We start from the raw sequence: 18,313 nt of genomic DNA, 5'->3' as shown, positions 1-18,313 counted from the left end.
CGGCGATGTGACGATAGGATTGCCCTCCCCTGGATTTTTTCCTGTGGACGCCCATGGTTGCAGCGTTATGGACGAGTGTTGGGGAGGGTGGCTAAAGACTACCCGGCGCTACTTGCTCGGGTAAGGACATCTATGTATCAAGTTTGTAGAGCCCTTCTGTGTATGTTATATTTCAGGTCCTACATTGTTGATGAAGATAAGCTTAAAACGCATGCGCTACTACTACAAATTATGGCGCGCTACCAAACTCTGAAAAACATTTTGCACCCCTGAAATAACATTTCTTTGTTGTCATTAAAGGACTAGTCATTCAGGGACTGGCGAAGTAAAGCAACGTTATCTGGGCTCAAATTATTCTTGGCCATGAAGAGCAACGTCAAGCCGAACTTCACCACATCGTCCTTACGAAGTTTACTTCTTCTGAAGTTTGGCGAGGTTTTTTGAGACCTGTATTATTATTCTGATGCACCAGGTAATGGAATTTCCCGGATCTTGTTGCTTCAATTGCCTGTAACTGCCTGTCGTCGCTATGTTTCGTTAGGCTGTTAAAAGAGTCGCGCAGAATTTGTAGAAGGGTCGATCGATTGATTCAGGGGAAGGTGTACTAAGAGTAAGACAGTAAACGTACGGGTCAGCGTAAGAAAAAGAGCAAGAGGGCAAAACGAAACGGGCTTTTATAACGAAGAGAAACACGTGGTACGAAATACACACAAGGAAAAACTGCCGGGACACTAAATAACACAAACAGGCGCACAGCAGGAAACACATATATCTTGACACAAGTTGCTAAGTAAACAGAGGTACGCTAGTTCTGAAACTGTGTCTGGCAAAGGAAAGTTTTTCACAGCAGCTCCGCGATCCTTAAGAGGTCGTATACCGTCTTACAATCTTTTCGGTATCATTGTTTGGAAGACCGTAATCAGAAAGACTTTGCAATGAGAAGATCGTCAACAAAAGCGAAACAGAAATCCTCTAAACCAGTAGTTTTCAATCTTTTTCATTATTTTTTCAAAACGATGGTTCTTTTGCTAATAAATGGAGGACTCGCGGTCCTTAAGCCTGAATTTGTATTTCAGGAAAAACGAACGTTTATTTTTAGAATTTTAGCTTATTATGCAAAATTACGCATAACAATAATCCAAAGACAGTTTGTGACATCACAGACAAGACAGAAAACATTACGATTGTGCGCAAACAACATTTTTGATCTTATTTGAAAGACTTTTAGATACATCCGGCCCGCGACCACATTTTTTGGTTTGCCAAATCGCATTGATCATTTGTAACATTCAAAAAGTAATCTACTCCTTACGAAAGTTTTCCTGTCGCCACATGTAGACGTAATTTCATAGGATTCAACGCCCAGGATTGGAGACTACAAGTGTTAATTGTGAGCAATTAATTGCCTCTTCTTTTGTTACTTGTGACGAAATATACAGTTTAATAGTCGCATAACCGAATTTTAAATGGGATTGCAGAAAGACCACCATATCTTGATGCCCCTATAAAAATCGCTTAGCGGGCTAAGTTTGGAAAGACGGCGCAAGAACATGTAAACTATGCGGCCCGCGCGAATCATTTTTAATCTCATCCGGCCCGCAGTGAAAAAAGTTGGGTGACCCCTGGTCTAAATAAACAAAAAGTCGTTTTGCAAACAAAGGTTTGATTGCCACGAATTCGTTCCAAAGACCTGAATTATTTATTTAGCGGCTATAAATGGGTTGGGTTGGGAAATATTTACATAATTTTTTTACATTAGTAACTAATTTTTTGGGTTAGTTTCATTGAATTTTAAGTGCTAATACCCTACCCCAACCCTAACCGTTAGCATTTTTTAAAATATACATTTTCGGCTTATAGAGTTTCGCACTATTTTACTTATGAATCGCTTTGTTATGTCACAAAAGCTATTATTGAGTGATTGGTCGCATAATCGATGTAAATATTTTCATTTGTTGCCGTGTTTTGTTTTTTGTTTCATGTAGCTTCGTTTTCTTTTATCTTCATTTATGTTTATTGCTTTTACATTGTATAGTTGTTTTTAACTTTTTTGTTTCGTTTTATATTGTGTTTTTATTTGTTCTGTTTTTTTAATTGATCAATAAACAATATCATAGATTTTTCAATATTAGGCAGTGCGGGAAAATGCACACGCGTGTATATAATCACCGTGCGTGCCTTTGCTGGTACGAGTGCCAGGGAGCAGGAACTTGCCCCACAGTTTTAAAAGTTAAGTTACTATGTAATTGTTACAGCAAGGTTGCTTATAAAAAAAGGTTATTTTAAGTTTTTGTCAAACCTTTCTGTGGTGGCCTCACCGGTTGCAACTGGCATGATTAAGTCAGTCGTTGAAAACAAATTGTGTAACAATTTTACTCTTCACAGTGGAAACTAAATGGTACGTAAAAGTGTTTAGAAACAGTAAAAATGCTTTTCCCAACATTTTGAACACTTATGTTTTGGTTGTTTTTGTTTTTCATCACGGTATTTGATTTTTTCACGCGCAAATTCACGCTGCCACCGTGTCCAAAAAGAGGAAGGTGGCCTCGCCACCGCCCACTCGGCGCCTATGCCTAAACTGGTATTTTGCTAAATATATTTCTACCATATAAAATGCTGTGGCGCTGTTCTTTACTTTAGGATAGGCAACTCGAGATATAACACAATAGAACTCACGTGCGTCTTTATGGCTATCGTGTGGAATAAATGAGACTCATCTACTAGCTGATATTTATAAGACTAAACATAGGTTTATCACGGCCGAGTTCGGGCTTGAATTAGGGCTAAAATTTCAGCCCGGCTTACAACTCTGAAACAAAAAACAGATTTGAAAATTAACCAACGACATGCATGACTTAATCAGGTTATCTTATTTGCACTGGACTCCAATTACGAAGAGTACGTGTTTCACAAACCACTAATATAGACTACAACGAAAAACGGGCACAAATTTGCAAGCTGGTAAAAGGACGGAAAATACGAACTGTAGGTTTGATGCAGTGCAGTTTTCATAAGCTCGAGCGTTTAAAAAACTTGTAGCTTAAACCTAATTTCTTTTACAATATTAAACAAAACTTTACAAATTTCTGCTTTTTGTCACATGGTGTTCTTTTCTCGAATTTCTGACTGAATTTCGCAACTATTGTCCGACAACAAAACTTCTTGACTCAGCAAACATTAAGTATTTCGCAATGGTTCAAACTGACAAGTGCGCGCGTAAGAATACCTGTTTGTTATTGGTTGTCTAACAATACACGTGAAATACCGAATAAAAATCCGCGTCTGACGAAAACATAGCATTTGTACTGACCCAGTGGGTAGACAATAAACAACACTGCCGTATATCTGACTCCTTGTATAAACAAACTAATGCTGCTTAACTAAACCTAAAAAAACGCAAAACTAAATTAACGTTCCCACATTATATTTCAATAAAGCATGCCACGAAAGCGCCAATTGCGGCTAAACACGCAACACAAATATCATAACGCGCCCCGAATCAACAGTCAGATATCGATTCGAATGCAAAACCTAGTCACTTCTATAGTCACTTATGCACTGATCTTAAATCTAAATTGACGCGGTTTATATAGCGATCAGGTCAAATGTTGTTATGCAAGCGAAGTTGTAAAAACGTACGCCGAGAAGGTTAACTAAGTTCTAAACCGTAATTATTCTTTTGGTTGATTTTAAAAACGTCATGTATAACATGGCTGGAGGCCAAGTAATACGTGGGTTACTGTTAACACGTTAAAAGCGATACAACAATAGCCTTAAGCCAGTATATGACCAGCGTGGTGATTAGAAAACAGGTTTAAAAGCCGGTCAAGCTTTTGTGTAGAAAAAAGGTGAGGTTTGACCGAGTTTGACCGGGACAATATGACACGACAATTTCACGAATTAAAATGTTTTGAATTAAAAAGTCCAAAGTCCGATATGTTTTGCATGAAAAGTCCAAGGTCCGATACACATTCATTGCTACGTGGAAAGTTTACTTTGCTTTCAGTGCTGACGAAAATGGTTTGCCAAGGAACTAACTAACAACAGACATGGCGTGAGACATTAAAACGTTTTTACAGTGGCATTTTGTTTTAAATTAAAAAAAGGTCTTTGTGGCTCCCAGTGTTTTTTACTATGTGAAATTGGTCCAAATGGCTCTTAGAGTGGCAAATATTGGCGCCTCCAGAAATACGTGCTTACAGTTTCATGGGTAAGGAGTGTGTTGAGCTTATTCTAATATAGTCAACTAAACAGAAGTCTACGCAGAAAGTTAATTGACAAGGATCGGAATATCGTATCTAACATTTTCTAGTGTCGCCCGTCCGTATGACTTTCGAATATTCTAAATTTATTCCGTAATAGAATTTTTCGGATCGCATAAAAGGTTAACGCAACTGAAATAAAGTTGTCAGGGTTGTCAATATGGTAACCCTAATCTAGCGCCCAAACAAAACATGAAATACCTTTGGAATGCTATAATTCACTAAAAGTCCAAAGTCCGATATGTTTTGCATGAAAAGTCCAAGGTCCGATACATCACTCTCCGTCCCGTGAAATGTTTTCCGGAAGAGATTTTCCTGGATGATGTTTTCCAAATTAGTTTGTTGTCCGTTTATTGTTTCCGATTTGACGCTTCGTGCTTCAAAGTCAAATGTTGATTGTGCCGAAATTTTTTGTCCATTTGATATTCTTGCTTGATGGATATCACGCTGTGTGGTGATAACTTGTTCGTAGTTATTGATGAACTCCCGTCGACGAAGTTGCTTATATTTTCGAACGAGATCATGCACGAATGGAGTTGTGATAGAATGTTGATTGTTGATTTTCGAACAGTTGGTTCGGTGGGATTCGAACAGTTGAATTCGTACGTTGTTTTTCGAACGTCTGTAATCTAAACTTAACATTTCGCGCGGCAAATTTTCACACCAATGATTATATAAGGGCATTTTTTCCAAGGGATATAATGATAATTAAGTATATATACAGTACGATTAATATGGCGCAAATTCTAAGTACTATGTAGGTTTGTGATATACAAATAAAAATAGTTTTGACATTTGACAAGTGTTTCTGTTTCGAATTATTGTAAGAAATTAAACGAGCTGCCGTACTTTTCAAGTTTTTTTACGGTTTGACGCGTAGCTATGCTGGCGACTTGATTTTACATGTGAAATTTGGCTTTGCAGCCTCCCACTTGTAAGGGTTTTGCAGTGCTTCAGCAATCTGCGGTTGTGAGTTGGTAAGTCGCTTTTTGTAGCATTACTCTCGCCATTTCGACCCGACAGGCCAATCTGTAATAGATTATTATATTTTCGCGCTGCCGTCGAGGCAAGGTAAAGGTTTTTAGGCAATCAATCTCGTTTGAGTTGCAATTGCTTTATAGGCGGTATTTGGCCTAACGACTGAGCAGCAGTGCTGCTTTGAGCGAAGCTCATTGAAGTATAAAGTTCAATATGAACCAGTGGCTTGGCGTTCGATGAACGCGTGCGCGCGGCGGCGCTATAGTGTCAAGGCCATTTGCATTTGCTTTTACATCTTTCCGCTTTATTACTGTAGCATTCTCCTGCATTTTTCCTTGGCACGTTTAATTGATTAAACACAATTTCATATTTATCGTTTTGGTTTCACTTATAGTCATGTCAAATCTAAAATTATTTTTATACAGGGTCAACCTATTAGGTACTTAGAACGAATGTTATGATCGTTTTCTTTTTATATCAATATAGTTGTTAGAACGGACAATCTACGAGGTTTCTATCAGACGCTTTTGGTTATATTGGCATGAGCGAGGCCAATGTGATTTGGCATATAAAGACGATAATGTACTTACTGCTTGACAAGTCGTCGTCAGTATCGGTAGAAGTCGTCTGAACCTCATGTAGCATTGATCTTTCTGTAAAACTACACTCAAAAAAACAAAACATTAAATCTGCAACATTGCGACGCTAACTATTTAGAGCAAACAAACTGCCATGTAAGAGTATTAGTAATAAACCAAACAAGAACATGCTTATCTATGAATGATAACGGTCTGCAAACTTTCTATGCCCTAATGACCAACTTTCGCTTGTTTGTCTATGGCGAGAAGCAGTCAATCCCTAAGGTGCAAGGACTTACAACCTATTGGGTCAGACATGTAGTGAGAAGTAGTAAAAATGAAATAATTGCTGCCTTAGGCGCATGCGGCCCCAATTACCGCAACCACGTACGAGAGAGACGAGGATTTCTAATTAAGTACACAAGTAGATTATTATTAGACCGTATCAAACATAAAGGTGACATTTCCCAGTAAAAATTATAGTCATGACATGTACAGTTGCTGCATTTTAAGATTAGGAATCGCAAGGTAGAGATTAAAAGTAAGGGAAGTAGGCAATATCGTAGTGAGGGAATCAAATTCGTCCGTAAACAATAGTCAATCAATAATTATACTCACCTGCTATCCGATTCTTAGATCGCCCACGGATCTAAACAATCCGGCAGTTCGTCTGACGAGTTGTTGAAATCGGCACGCGTCGACAATGACACTTTTATTGCCGGCGACAATTGTGTCCTTTTCGGTCACTTTGATAGACTGAAAGTTCGTTGGTTCGCTAAACGATGCGATTTCATACGCGTTGTCAGCCAATGCATCAATGGACAAACCGTAATCAGGCGCCAAAAACGACTGGTTCAACAACTTTTCGGCGACCGGTTCTAGATCTTGGTTATCGTCCTGAGGAACCAAACTATCAACAGAGACACCAGGGCGCTTACTTTCCAACGTAACATCGGGAAGCGACTCATTTACCTTAGCAACAGGGTTAACGCAAAAAGCCTTTATCAGAGCCTGTTTTAGATCGTCATACGAAAGACAACCACCAACAGCACCTAAAATGACGTGGCTGACCTTTTGCGCTTGTGCCTGGTTCAACACAGAGACAATTAAACAGAATTTCTCAGCGTCGGACGTTACCTGGTGGCTTTGGAAAATGTTTTCCACCGTTGTAAACCAAAATTTTACCGTATCCGTCCACATTGGAGGTAAATTAAGTTCACCAACTTCAAAAGGCGCAGAATTAATTTGATAGCGAGGTGTAAAATACTGTGCATCACACGGTGCCTGGCTACGTGGCAAAAACGGCGATGCTGCCTGGTTTCTATCTGAAAACTTGACAGAATAATTTGAGCGGAGCTCAGTCTCAGAGTAATACAATACCGTTGGTGACGTCCATGCAGACTGGACAGGCGTATTATAACAATGCGTCGCAGCGCTTACAGAAACGGGAACGAAACTAGCAATTTTCTGCATCATTAATTTAGGCGTTCTTAACAGCGATTTTATCAGAAGGTTAAATGCGCGACAATCAATTTCATCACGTCGGGCTCACCAAATTTGTACTGACCCAGTGGGTAGACAATAAACAACACTGCCGTATATCTGACTCCTTGTATAAACAAACTAATGCTGCTTAACTAAAGCTAAAAAGACGCAAAACTAAATTAACGTTCCCACATTATATTTCAATAAAGCATGCCACGAAAGCGCCAATTGCGGCTAAACACGCAACACAAATATCATAACGCGCCCCGAATCAACAGTCAGATATCGATTCGAATGCAAAACCTAGTCACTTCTATAGTCACTTATGCACTGATCTTAAATCTAAATTGACGCGGTTTATATAGCGATCAGGTCAAATGTTGTTATGCAAGCGAAGTTGTAAAAACGTACGCCGAGAAGGTTAACTAAGTTCTAAACCGTAATTATTCTTTTGGTTGATTTAAAAACGTCATGTATAACATGGCTGGAGGCCAAGTAATACGTGGGTTACTGTTAACACGTTAAAAGCGATACAACAATAGCCTTAAGCCAGTATATGACCAGCGTGGTGATTAGAAAACAGGTTTAAAAGCCGGTCAAGCTTTTGTGTAGAAAAAAGGTGAGGTTTGACCGAGTTTGACCGGGACAATATGACACGACAATTTCACGAATTAAAAAGTCCAAAGTCCGATATGTTTTGCATGAAAAGTCCAAGGTCCGATACACATTCATTGCTACGTGGAAAGTTTACTTTGCTTTCAGTGCTGACGAAAATGGTTTGCCAAGGAACTAACTAACAACAGACATGGCGTGAGACATTAAAACGTTTTTACAGTGGCATTTTGTTTTAAATTAAAAAAGGTCTTTGTGGCTCCCAGTGTTTTTTACTATGTGAAATTGGTCCAAATGGCTCTTAGAGTGGCAAATATTGGCGCCTCCAGAAATACGTGCTTACAGTTTCATGGGTAGGGAGTGTATTGAGCTTATTCTAATATAGTCAACTAAACAGAAGTCTACGCAGAAAGTTAATTGACAAGGATCGGAATATCGTATCTAACATTTTCTAGTGTCGCCCGTCCGTATGACTTTCAAATATTCTAAATTTATTCCGTAATAGAAGTGTTCGGATCGCAAAAAAGGTTAACGCAACTGAAATAAAGTTGTCAGGGTTGTCAATATGGTAACCCCAATCTAGCGCCCAAACAAAACATGAAATACCTTTGGAATGCTATAATTCACTGTGCTCGGCCTATAATACGAAGAAAACCTTGTGTAGCCATTCGATAACGCATTAGTAAACACGAGTGCACTGACCTGTAACCGAAAGAAAAAAGGGCAGTCCTACAGCTCGTGTCAGGTTTCACTGTGTGAAGTAGACAAGGGAGTGTTTACCAAACTAGATCACCTAAAAAAAACGTTATCACAGCAGGTTAGTTTTTTTTATCTTATCGCCATGGATTAGTTATGTGCGAACATTTGTCATGAGCTTAGGAAAAAAGGAAAACCGGATACTTCAGTCGTAAATTTACCTTGATAACGCATTAGTAAACACGAGTGCACTGACCTGTAACCGAAAGAAAAAAGGGCAGTCCTACAGCTCGTCGAGTGTCAGATTTTACTGTGTGAAGTAGACAAGGGAGTGTTTACCAAACTAGATCACCTAAAAAAACGTTATCACAGCAGGTTAGTTTTTTTATCTTATCGCCATGGATTAGTTGTGTGCGAACATTTGTCATGAGCTTAGGAAAAAAGGAAAACCGGTTGCTTCGTCAGTACTCGCATGACGGAAACGACTAGGGTCATGCTTTGTGGACATAGTGCGTCTGTCAAACTTATCCAAGCGGCATGTGGAAGTTTGTTAAACACATAACAGTGTTCAACGAGTTGTAGCTGGCTATTCACCAGTAACGCGACCGTTTCAAAAGGAAAAAGCAGTGGTAATTGTATGTTACATGCCACAACTTTCGTGGCTGAAGTAAGTTTTACAGCATATCAGACTTTTAGTCCTGAGCAATGTTTGCTGATGGCGAAAAAAAAAACGAAAGGTAGATGCTGAATGCAAAATTTTCGCTGAAAGATTAAGTAATGCACAATTTTTACTGAATTTGGAGGTAAAGCGGCGGAGTATTTAGTTATCTGCACATTAAAGGAGTAGTTGACATTATAAGACGAAATATAAATTTGGTTTAATAAAGAAAAGGTGCAGATATCAGAAGTTTGCTAGCTCAGATACAAAAGTATTAGGATGCTGCAACCAACACTAGCTTTGTGATATCCCAAAAGTATCTAAAAACATAAGCTTTTATGAGAGGAAAAGTTAGCAAAGAATGTTTGATGGTCTGTGCAGAACTATCACTCCTTTAATAAGAATCCTAACAATTCCCACTGTCCGCACGACAAAAAAAAATGAGAAGACTGTCCGGACAGGAATTGGACTACAGATTTCGAATTTACTGTAAAGGTTATGTTTTGCACATATGAATCAGCTACACGCTAATCGACAAGACAAAGTCATTTGCGTTTATGAATCCCTTTATGAGACCGATGAGAGCAACAAGCTTACTCAAGTGCATATTTTATAAGAATGTCGACTGAAATTGACGAGATTAGAAACGTGCTCAACGCTTTACTTGCTAGTTTAATTGATTCATAATGGAACTTAAATTGCAAATATGTATCAAGAAATTTTTTTGCGTGTAGTTGTGTTTTAAACTGGACGCTTGTTTCTTCCGTTGTCAGCTCAGATTTGTGTTGTCGCTTTTATAAAATGTTATTTAAGTTTTCTCGGAGCCAACGACATCCTGATTGAATTGACAATTTTATTTAATAGTTGATTAGTTGGATGCAAAGAAAGACGATTCGGACTTAACAAGATCTAAGTATTTGTTTATCTTACCTTTAAAAGGAACAACCTTATCAATGCGGCTGATGTGGAAAATACTTCAGTCGTAAATTTACCTTTTAAACGTCACATGATGAATCACACTGGAAAGAAACCACACCGATGCGCTGTTTGTGACAAAGGGTATAGTCGAGTTGGATATTTGAAACTACACATGATGAATCACACTGGAGAAAAACCACATCACTGCGTTGTGTGTGAAAAGAGGTTTATTCAACTTGGACATTTAAAAAGACACATGCTGGTTCACACTGGAGAGAAACCACATCGATGCGAAGTTTGTGAAAAACAGTTTGGTGAAGTTGGAAATTTGAATGCACACAGATTGCTTCACACTGGTGATAAACCACATCGATGTGATGTGTGCGAAAAAAGGTTTTGTCGGGCTGGATATTTGAAAACACACATGCTGGTTCACACTGGAGAGAAACCACATCGATGTGAAGTTTGTGAAAAACGATTTGGTAACGTTGGAAATTTGAATGCACACATATTGATTCACACTGGTGATAAACTTTATCGATGCAACATTTGTAACAAAAGTTTTAGACAAAGAGTAGGCGTAAAAATGCACATGAGGATTCACACTAACGAGAAACCTCATCAATGTTATGTTTGTAACAAAAGATTTCGCCAAAGCGTACATTTGAAATCACACATGATAACTCACACTGTTCAGAAACTTTATCCATGCAATGTTTGCGAACAAAAATTTAGCCGAATGGCAGTATTAAAAAGACACATGTTGACTCACATTAAAGAGAAACCACATCAATGTAATGCTTGTGGCAAAAGATTTGGTCTTAATGGAAGTGTGAAAAGACACATGTTGACGCACACAAATGAGAAAACTCATCGATGTGACACTTGTGAAAAGACATTTTAACGTGGCGAACAACTGAAAAAACACACGTTGATTCATACTAAATAAAAAAGGAAAAGTAACGAAGTTACAAGGAAATAAAGGAAAAGTTACAAGAAAAGTTAAAAAGTGTGCAGTGTTAGGTAAATAACCAAACGCAATCGACGACTCCACATTAAAATTCAAGTGCGCTTTTGACACACCCACAAATTGAATTCTGTAAAGCGCATTGATTTTGTAGTGAGTCCTTATTTACGATTTCGCCTTTCTTTACCAAATTAATGAGGACTGTTGACGAATCCACTGACGAAAATAAACAAGCTAACTGATCATGAAACTCATGACATTGATTTGGGAATTGTATTTCAAACCCCAGTCGACGTTTGAGATAATAGGGGAAAGTCGCTTGAAAGTTGCCTAATTTGCGAAATTGTCGCCAGGTGGCAGAATATCTTTTAGACAGCTTAAAAGAAGGCTTAATTTAGCGCAAAAGCCTACCTAGTTCCAAGCTTGACGCTGTGCTTTCCGTTCGTTACCGACGGAAAAACAAAATTTGCAATTTTATTATTTTTTCCGGGATCAAAGTATCTTTTGTGCAAGGTACCTGAAGGTATTAAGGCCCCACCAATTATATTTTTAAATATGGGAGAAAAAAAACTACCGCTCTCATCGGATTTTAAACTTTACACGTATTTACAACCTTGTGCGAAGTTAAAAATAGTTGTTACGACCAGTCAAAATCTTTATCCTGTGCATTAGCGACCTTTTATGGGTCCCCTTTCCTGGAGGGGACACATCTTGATTTCACTATGTTTTTATTTATTTCTTTTTTCTCCACAAACGAAAAGATTTCTGTGGTGTCACAGTAAATATAGGCAACAGAACATATGGTACTTATGTTTGCACAAAACTTGCTGGAAGGTTTTGCACCTGTCAGGCATAGCAAAGAACCCTATAACGAGGAAACTAGTGCGTGTTTTTTTATTACGTTTTCCTTCGTCACGCTTGAATGACACTTTATTAAACTTACCGGGCTTACATTAAACTGTACAGTAACTTGCAGCTAATGTGACACTATCGTTTTTTGCAGAACTTCGAACAAATTAATGAAAATGTTTGTGGTGATGTCTAATTTAATGTGGTAATGGTACCACTAATAACACTATTGTGTTTTTTTATAGAATGCAGAAAATGAAAATGTAAGTTTGTGGTGATGTCTAATTTAATTTAATGTTGTAAAGGTACCACTAATGACACTATTGTGTTTTTGTAGAATGCTGAACAGTAAAAAGATTTGTAAGTATGTGTCGCGTTTAGTGTACTTCCTTATGCGCGATTATTTGTAAAGAATAACCTTTTGAACTCTTCGACTGATACCTAGAAGCTGTCAGTCAGTTTCAAAGCCAATTGTTTCTTTATTAAAACAGCGCACAGGTCCACACCGTACCGTCTCCAAAATAGAATGACTTGCGCAACCAAAACAAGTCAAAAAAAGAACTGCAATGCGCAAAACACAACGTGTGCCCCGGGAAAGACGCGGGCAGTCACAGGCACGCTGCCATCAGCCACTTATGCCGTAACCACGCACTGCCATTTGCTCAAAGGCACACACACAATGTAAATAAATTTGTGACATAACCCCCAACCAAGAGAAATCTTCTTGATTTTCCATTACGTAAACAAATTTTCACAACAACACATCAGGTCAAAAAAACATGTCAAGAAACATTAATGAAATCAAAAGACAAACCGATGACAACATTTTACATGTGCCCACCATTCCTATCTGCTCATAAAATAAGCACCAACATTATTCGAACCTTTAGCCGAGTTTGATCTACGAATACCCAATCTAAGTATCTCATCGATGTCCTTCAATCTTTCCCGCACTTTGTACGGTATTGTGTACGGCATTAATTGAACAGGTCGATTGTCCGTTAGTGTTACTCGGTGATGACCGAAATCCGTTCCCCCTGGTATATCGTTAAATACATTGGTATACTGTTTGACCAGTGCAACCGCCTCGTCTTTCTCAGAATATGTGAGACGTTTAGCGTGCATTACGTCCTCTACGGTTTCCTTAGCTACACATAGATGGGCAGAAATCGTTGAAAAACAAGCAGAAGCCTCCTTTGACATGTCGCGGGTATGGCCATCTCTTGCGATGTACTTTTTGAGCAAATTGATATGACAGATTTTGTTTTTTCCACCCACATCCAGAACATAATCACTTAATCCAATTTTCTTTTGTACTGCAAACGGCCCCTTCCATTGCATTAATAACTTATTATTGTCTGTTGGCAACAACACAAGTACTTGATCACCTTCATCAAGTCTTCCAGACTTTGACTTTTCTAATGGTACCCGCGAAACAGTTTCTTTGTAAACAGCTCTCTGGCATATGTCACAAGACTTACAAAATCGCTTGACGTCGCCAATAATTCCTGGCCAGTAAAAACTCCAAAGAATAGTATCAAAAGTCTTTTTAGTGCCCATGTGACCACCCGTTATAGACTCATGTGCTGTTTCCATTATTTTACGGCGCAGCTTGACTGGCGCAACAAGCTGGTAAACACACTTTCCTCTGTTAACTTTCGGATGTCGGAATTCTCGATACAACAACCCGTTGTCAGTTTTGAAACAGGTAATTTGCTCGCCTTTGACCCGCTCTTTGTTCATGCTCCACAGAGATTTGATGGAAACATCAGCCTTTTGAGCGGCTTCGAAACCTTCTTTATCCATAATGGACCATTCTCCACTGTTTTGAATCGCCAAAGCATTTCTTTTTTTCTGAACAGACTGTGCTCGCGTCTTAACAGCGCAACCCACCTCCCACATTTGATATGGATTATCAGGACTTCTGGAGCCTGGAACATTTCCAATAATTAAATCATACAAGGTATTTGGCAAACACAGCGCCTCTACTTCTCCTTTAAAGTATGGCGAATCCACAGATATTCTTGCCACTTCCGCTTCGATTGTCCTCGAATCTAAAAGCGTAACAATGCCTTTTTGGCCGTTTAGTTGACAATCTTCAACAAACTCTTTTCTGACGATAACCCCGGTGCAGCCTGTATCACGAAGTACGTTTACAGCTTGATCGCCAATCAACCCTTTTCGCAGAGGAAACTTTTGCGAGTTTGGCCTCTTATTTTTATCCACGTATTTAGGCTGGGAATAGTCACTAGTCAATCGACATATTTTCTTTGTAAAAGACGTCGTACCGGCACTTCCACTCAGCTTAATTGTCCTTGAAGCAACAAACCGGGATTTACAGTCCTTTGCCACATGTCCCGCTTTATCACAAATAAAACAAGTGCGCGGTGAGCGTGATTCCTCTTTAAGTTTGGGGCAAAACTTCGCCCTGTGCCCGTGCTCCATGCAGTTAAAACACTGCGTGTTTATGTCAAAAGTACCTTGACCATCGTTCGTCACCGAACATGTATTGCAGTTATCGGCCAAGTTCTTGTCATGCGCGAAAAGAAACTGGTCTGCCACAGTAGCCAACGCGTCTAATGCCTTGGGCGCTTGTTCATGCAAATATATGGAAAGTTCGTTAGAGCACGACTTAGTAAACTGTTCTTTTACAAATAAATTGCGCACTTCTTTCCATTCCGTAGAAACACCAGACATTTCAACCCATTTTTGCAAATAGTTCTGTAAACGAACTATAAACTGTGTCGAATTTTCGTCTGACTTTGGTTTAGTACCACGGAATTTAGACCTGTAACCGTCCTCGGTTAGACCGTATCTGTCTAAAAGTGCTTTCTTGAGAACATCGTAGTTGACTGCGTCAGCGTCAGATAATCTCGAATAAACTTCCAGCGCTCTACCTGTAAGAAGCGCACTGAGAGAGGTTGCCCAGTCGTTCCTGTCCCATTTGTTACTAGAAGCAAATCTTTCGTACCTGAGAATGTAACTATCGAGCTCATCTTGACCATCCACAAACGGTGGCAGTTTCGGCACCTTGGCATGACTTGTTGTTGCGACCTCCTTAGCACCCTTTAACTCCGCAAGTTGTAAATCCATTTTCTTAAGCTCCATTCTATGTTCACGCTCAATTTTCGCCTCGGCCATTCGCCGTTCTTCAAGCTTGCGTGTTTCATTAATTTTAAGTTCTTCAAGCTTGCGCGCTTCATTAATTTTTATCTCTTCGAGTCTTCTTGCTTCACGTTCGTTTTCACGCCTCTCTTTGCGTTCGTCGCGATCACGTAACTGCTGGTCATTGACCCACTTGACCAATGCTTCCCCTGAAAGTCCCATTGCCTTCCCAGTTTCACTCAAAGCTTGAACTGTTGACATTCTTCGTCTGTCGGTATAGAAAAGATTCGTAGTAAGGTTATCCCGGACGAGCCCCCAGATGTCGCGTTTAGTGTACTTCCTTATGCGCGATTATTTGTAAAGAATAACCTTTTGAACTCTTCGACTGATACCTAGAAGCTGTCAGTCAGTTTCAAAGCCAATTGTTTCTTTATTAAAACAGCGCACAGGTCCACACCGTACCGTCTCCAAAATAGAATGACTTGCGCAACCAAAACAAGTCAAAAAAAGAACTGCAATGCGCAAAACACAACGTGTGCCTCGGGAAAGACGCGGGCAGTCACAGGCACGCTGCCATCAGCCACTTCTGCCGTAACCACGCACTGCCATTTGCTCAAAGGCACACACACAATGTAAATAAATTTGTGACAGTATGCATAGTACATGCACCCTATTACAAATGTATTTTTGTTATTGACCTGTTTTGTGTTTCGCAGAAAAAAGAAATACAAGTTTTGGAAATTGCTTATGGTGTTATACGTTTAGGTTCATGCCGAAGAATTAACACTTATTAGCACAAAACTACATGGTAGTTGATGACAGTTTAGGGCAGGAATAGTTAACTTTTTTTGCAATTGCTAATGAAATAATATGAGAATTCCAACCACACCCATGAGGCTCTCATTTGTGGTCGTTGGCATTTTTGTTAACCCAGACGCCTCGCCAGTAGCCCTATGAAACTGGGAGTTTGTAGTACAACCACACCTGTTGAGCGTTCAAGCCTTTAGGCCTTATTACAAGCCTAGGATTTTGGTTAACCACACCTTTGGAGCGTCCAAGACTGCAGCAGACTTCTTGGTTAACCACACCGATAAGGCGTTCAAGCAAAAATGCTTATTGGTTAACCACACTCAGGCGTTCAAGCAAAAATGCGTATTAAATAAAAATTTAACAACTACATTTTGTTTCTATCTGCTAATGTTAGTTAAAGCAACTTCACTTTGTTCTAATGTTTGTACATCAAGTATTTTGTTTCAGTTTCTTAAGCTCAAATAAAGAACTTATCTACAGGACAAAACTCCTCATCCTAAAATTTACAACATTCCTACTTACATTTAAAGCATACTTTTAAACTTTGCTTTCTTTCAAACCCGAATAAAAGCATATAGTTGTAGCAAGATCTAGTTATTTAAAAATAAAATCCATCCTTCTGGTTTTAATTTGGGCAAAATGATCAATAACTTTCTACTTGATATCTAAATGACTACTAAGAAACTGTTTTGGAGTCTTTCTGAATTCATTGTGTTTCTTAGAAAAGTTTTATTCTCTTTAGTGTTGAAAAGCATCGTTCAGCCTGTGAAGTAGTCATGGGGATTGTCAAAAGGATTTTTATCAGTTTTGTAATTTCACTCAATATATCATCTAGATTATTTTCCATGATAAATTTCAATAGCTCGAGTAATTTGCAATATTCATGAATATCAGATCTACAGTAGAACACATTTAGTTCAGTTGCCAGCTTTTCTGTGTCAATGAAGGGATAAGTTTCCGGTCAAACAATCTAGCAGCTACTATGTGTTCAGTGGAAGAGTATCTGTCCGTAATATCAAACATATACAGTCACATACTTCCTTAGCTTCTGCCTTTAGTGTCCTTAAAGGGTTTTAACAGTACTTTAAATTTCTTATTTTAGAAATAGCACACTTAAAATTTGTTATATATTCACTGACCTTAAAAGCTTCAATATCTCGAGATTGCATTTGATAGTAAATAATTTCGACATGGGGCATAATCTGATAAAACAGCCCCAACCAAAACTTGAAATTATCGTCAGTCAAGTATTTTAAAATGCCTGTTGCTTCTGCAGTTGTTTGGTCTGCATTTGATGTTGCCTGAATTTCAGTGAGGCATTTTTTCAAAGGTGACAAGTTTTCATAAACTCTGATTATGGTCCGAATATTGAAGTTCCACCTTGTAGCAGATGGACGTGGAATTTTGGCATCCATATGTTTTTTTAAAATGGTAACAGGTTGTGGTGATCTTGAGAAAAATGTTGGAATAGCCAAAACGTTAGAAAAAAATATTCTTGCATTTCGGGTGCATCTAAAACATACAGGATCGCTTGGATCGCTTGGTGCACCTTTATATCGCTTGGTGCACGTTTATACAACTAGGTGCACCTTTATATCGCTTGGTGCACGTTTATACAACTAGGTGCACCTTTATATCGCTTGGTGCACGTTTATACAACTAGGTGCACCTTTATATCGCTTGGTGCACGATTATACAACTAGGTGCACCTTTATATCGCTTGGTGCACGTTTATACAACTAGGTGCACCTCTATATCGCTTGGTTCACGTTTATACAACTAGGTGCACCTTTATATCGCTTGGTGCACGTTTATACAACTAGGTGCACCTTTGTATCGCTTGGTGCACCTTTATATCGCTTGGTGCACCTTTATATCGCTTGGTGCACCTTTATATCGCTTGGTGCTACTTTATATCGCTTGGTGCACCTTTATATCGCTTGGTGCACCTTTATATCGCTTGGTGCTACTTTATATCGCTTGGTGCACCTTTATATCGCTTGGTGCACCTTTATATCGCTTGGTGCACGTTTATACAACTAGGTGCACCTTTATATCGCTTGGTGCACGTTTATACAACTAGGTGCACCTTTATATCGCTTGGTGCACGTTTATACAACTAGGTGCACCTAGTTGTATCGCTTGGTGCACGTTTATATAACTAGGTGCAACTTTATATCGCTTGGTGCACGTTTATACAACTAGGTGCACCTTTATATCGCTTGGTGCACGTTTATACAACTAGGTGCACCTAGTTGTATCGCTTGGTGCACGTTTATACAACTAGGTGGCACCTTTGTATCGCTTGGTGCACCTTTATATCGCTTGGTGCACGTTTATACAACTAGGTGCACCTAGTTGTATCGCTTGGTGCACGTTTATATAACTAGGTGCA

General features: G+C 39.0%; 1 protein-coding gene and 2 pseudogenes across 1 annotated transcript; 1 reads left to right on the top strand and 2 right to left on the bottom strand.

Annotated features, from left to right (window-relative positions):
* Nucleotides 1-3,935: 3,935 nt before the first annotated feature.
* Nucleotides 3,936-7,456, bottom strand: LOC145219003 (uncharacterized; annotated as a pseudogene).
* Nucleotides 7,457-8,674: 1,218 nt separating this feature from the next.
* Nucleotides 8,675-11,388, top strand: LOC145218984 (uncharacterized). The gene has a single exon (XM_080086403.1). It carries the CDS (start codon nt 10,276-10,278, stop codon nt 11,089-11,091), a length of 816 nt encoding a protein of 271 aa, XP_079942529.1. The 5' UTR covers nt 8,675-10,275; the 3' UTR covers nt 11,092-11,388.
* A 1,531-nt stretch (nt 11,389-12,919) lies between these two features.
* On the bottom strand, nt 12,920-15,755 carry LOC145218947 (uncharacterized; annotated as a pseudogene).
* Between the last annotated feature and the right edge of the window lie 2,558 nt (nt 15,756-18,313).

This window comes from Phallusia mammillata, chromosome 3 (genome assembly GCF_965637545.1).
Source record: "Phallusia mammillata chromosome 3, kaPhaMamm4.hap1.1, whole genome shotgun sequence".
Classification (NCBI taxonomy): Eukaryota; Metazoa; Chordata; class Ascidiacea; order Phlebobranchia; family Ascidiidae; genus Phallusia; species Phallusia mammillata.
This window is presented reverse-complemented; position numbering and strand designations above follow the sequence as displayed.

Excerpts from the sequence above, each read along its gene's own strand:
- LOC145218984 (XM_080086403.1), top strand. The coding sequence starts at position 10,276 with ATGATGAATCACACTGGAAAGAAACCACACCGATGCGCTGTTTGTGAC.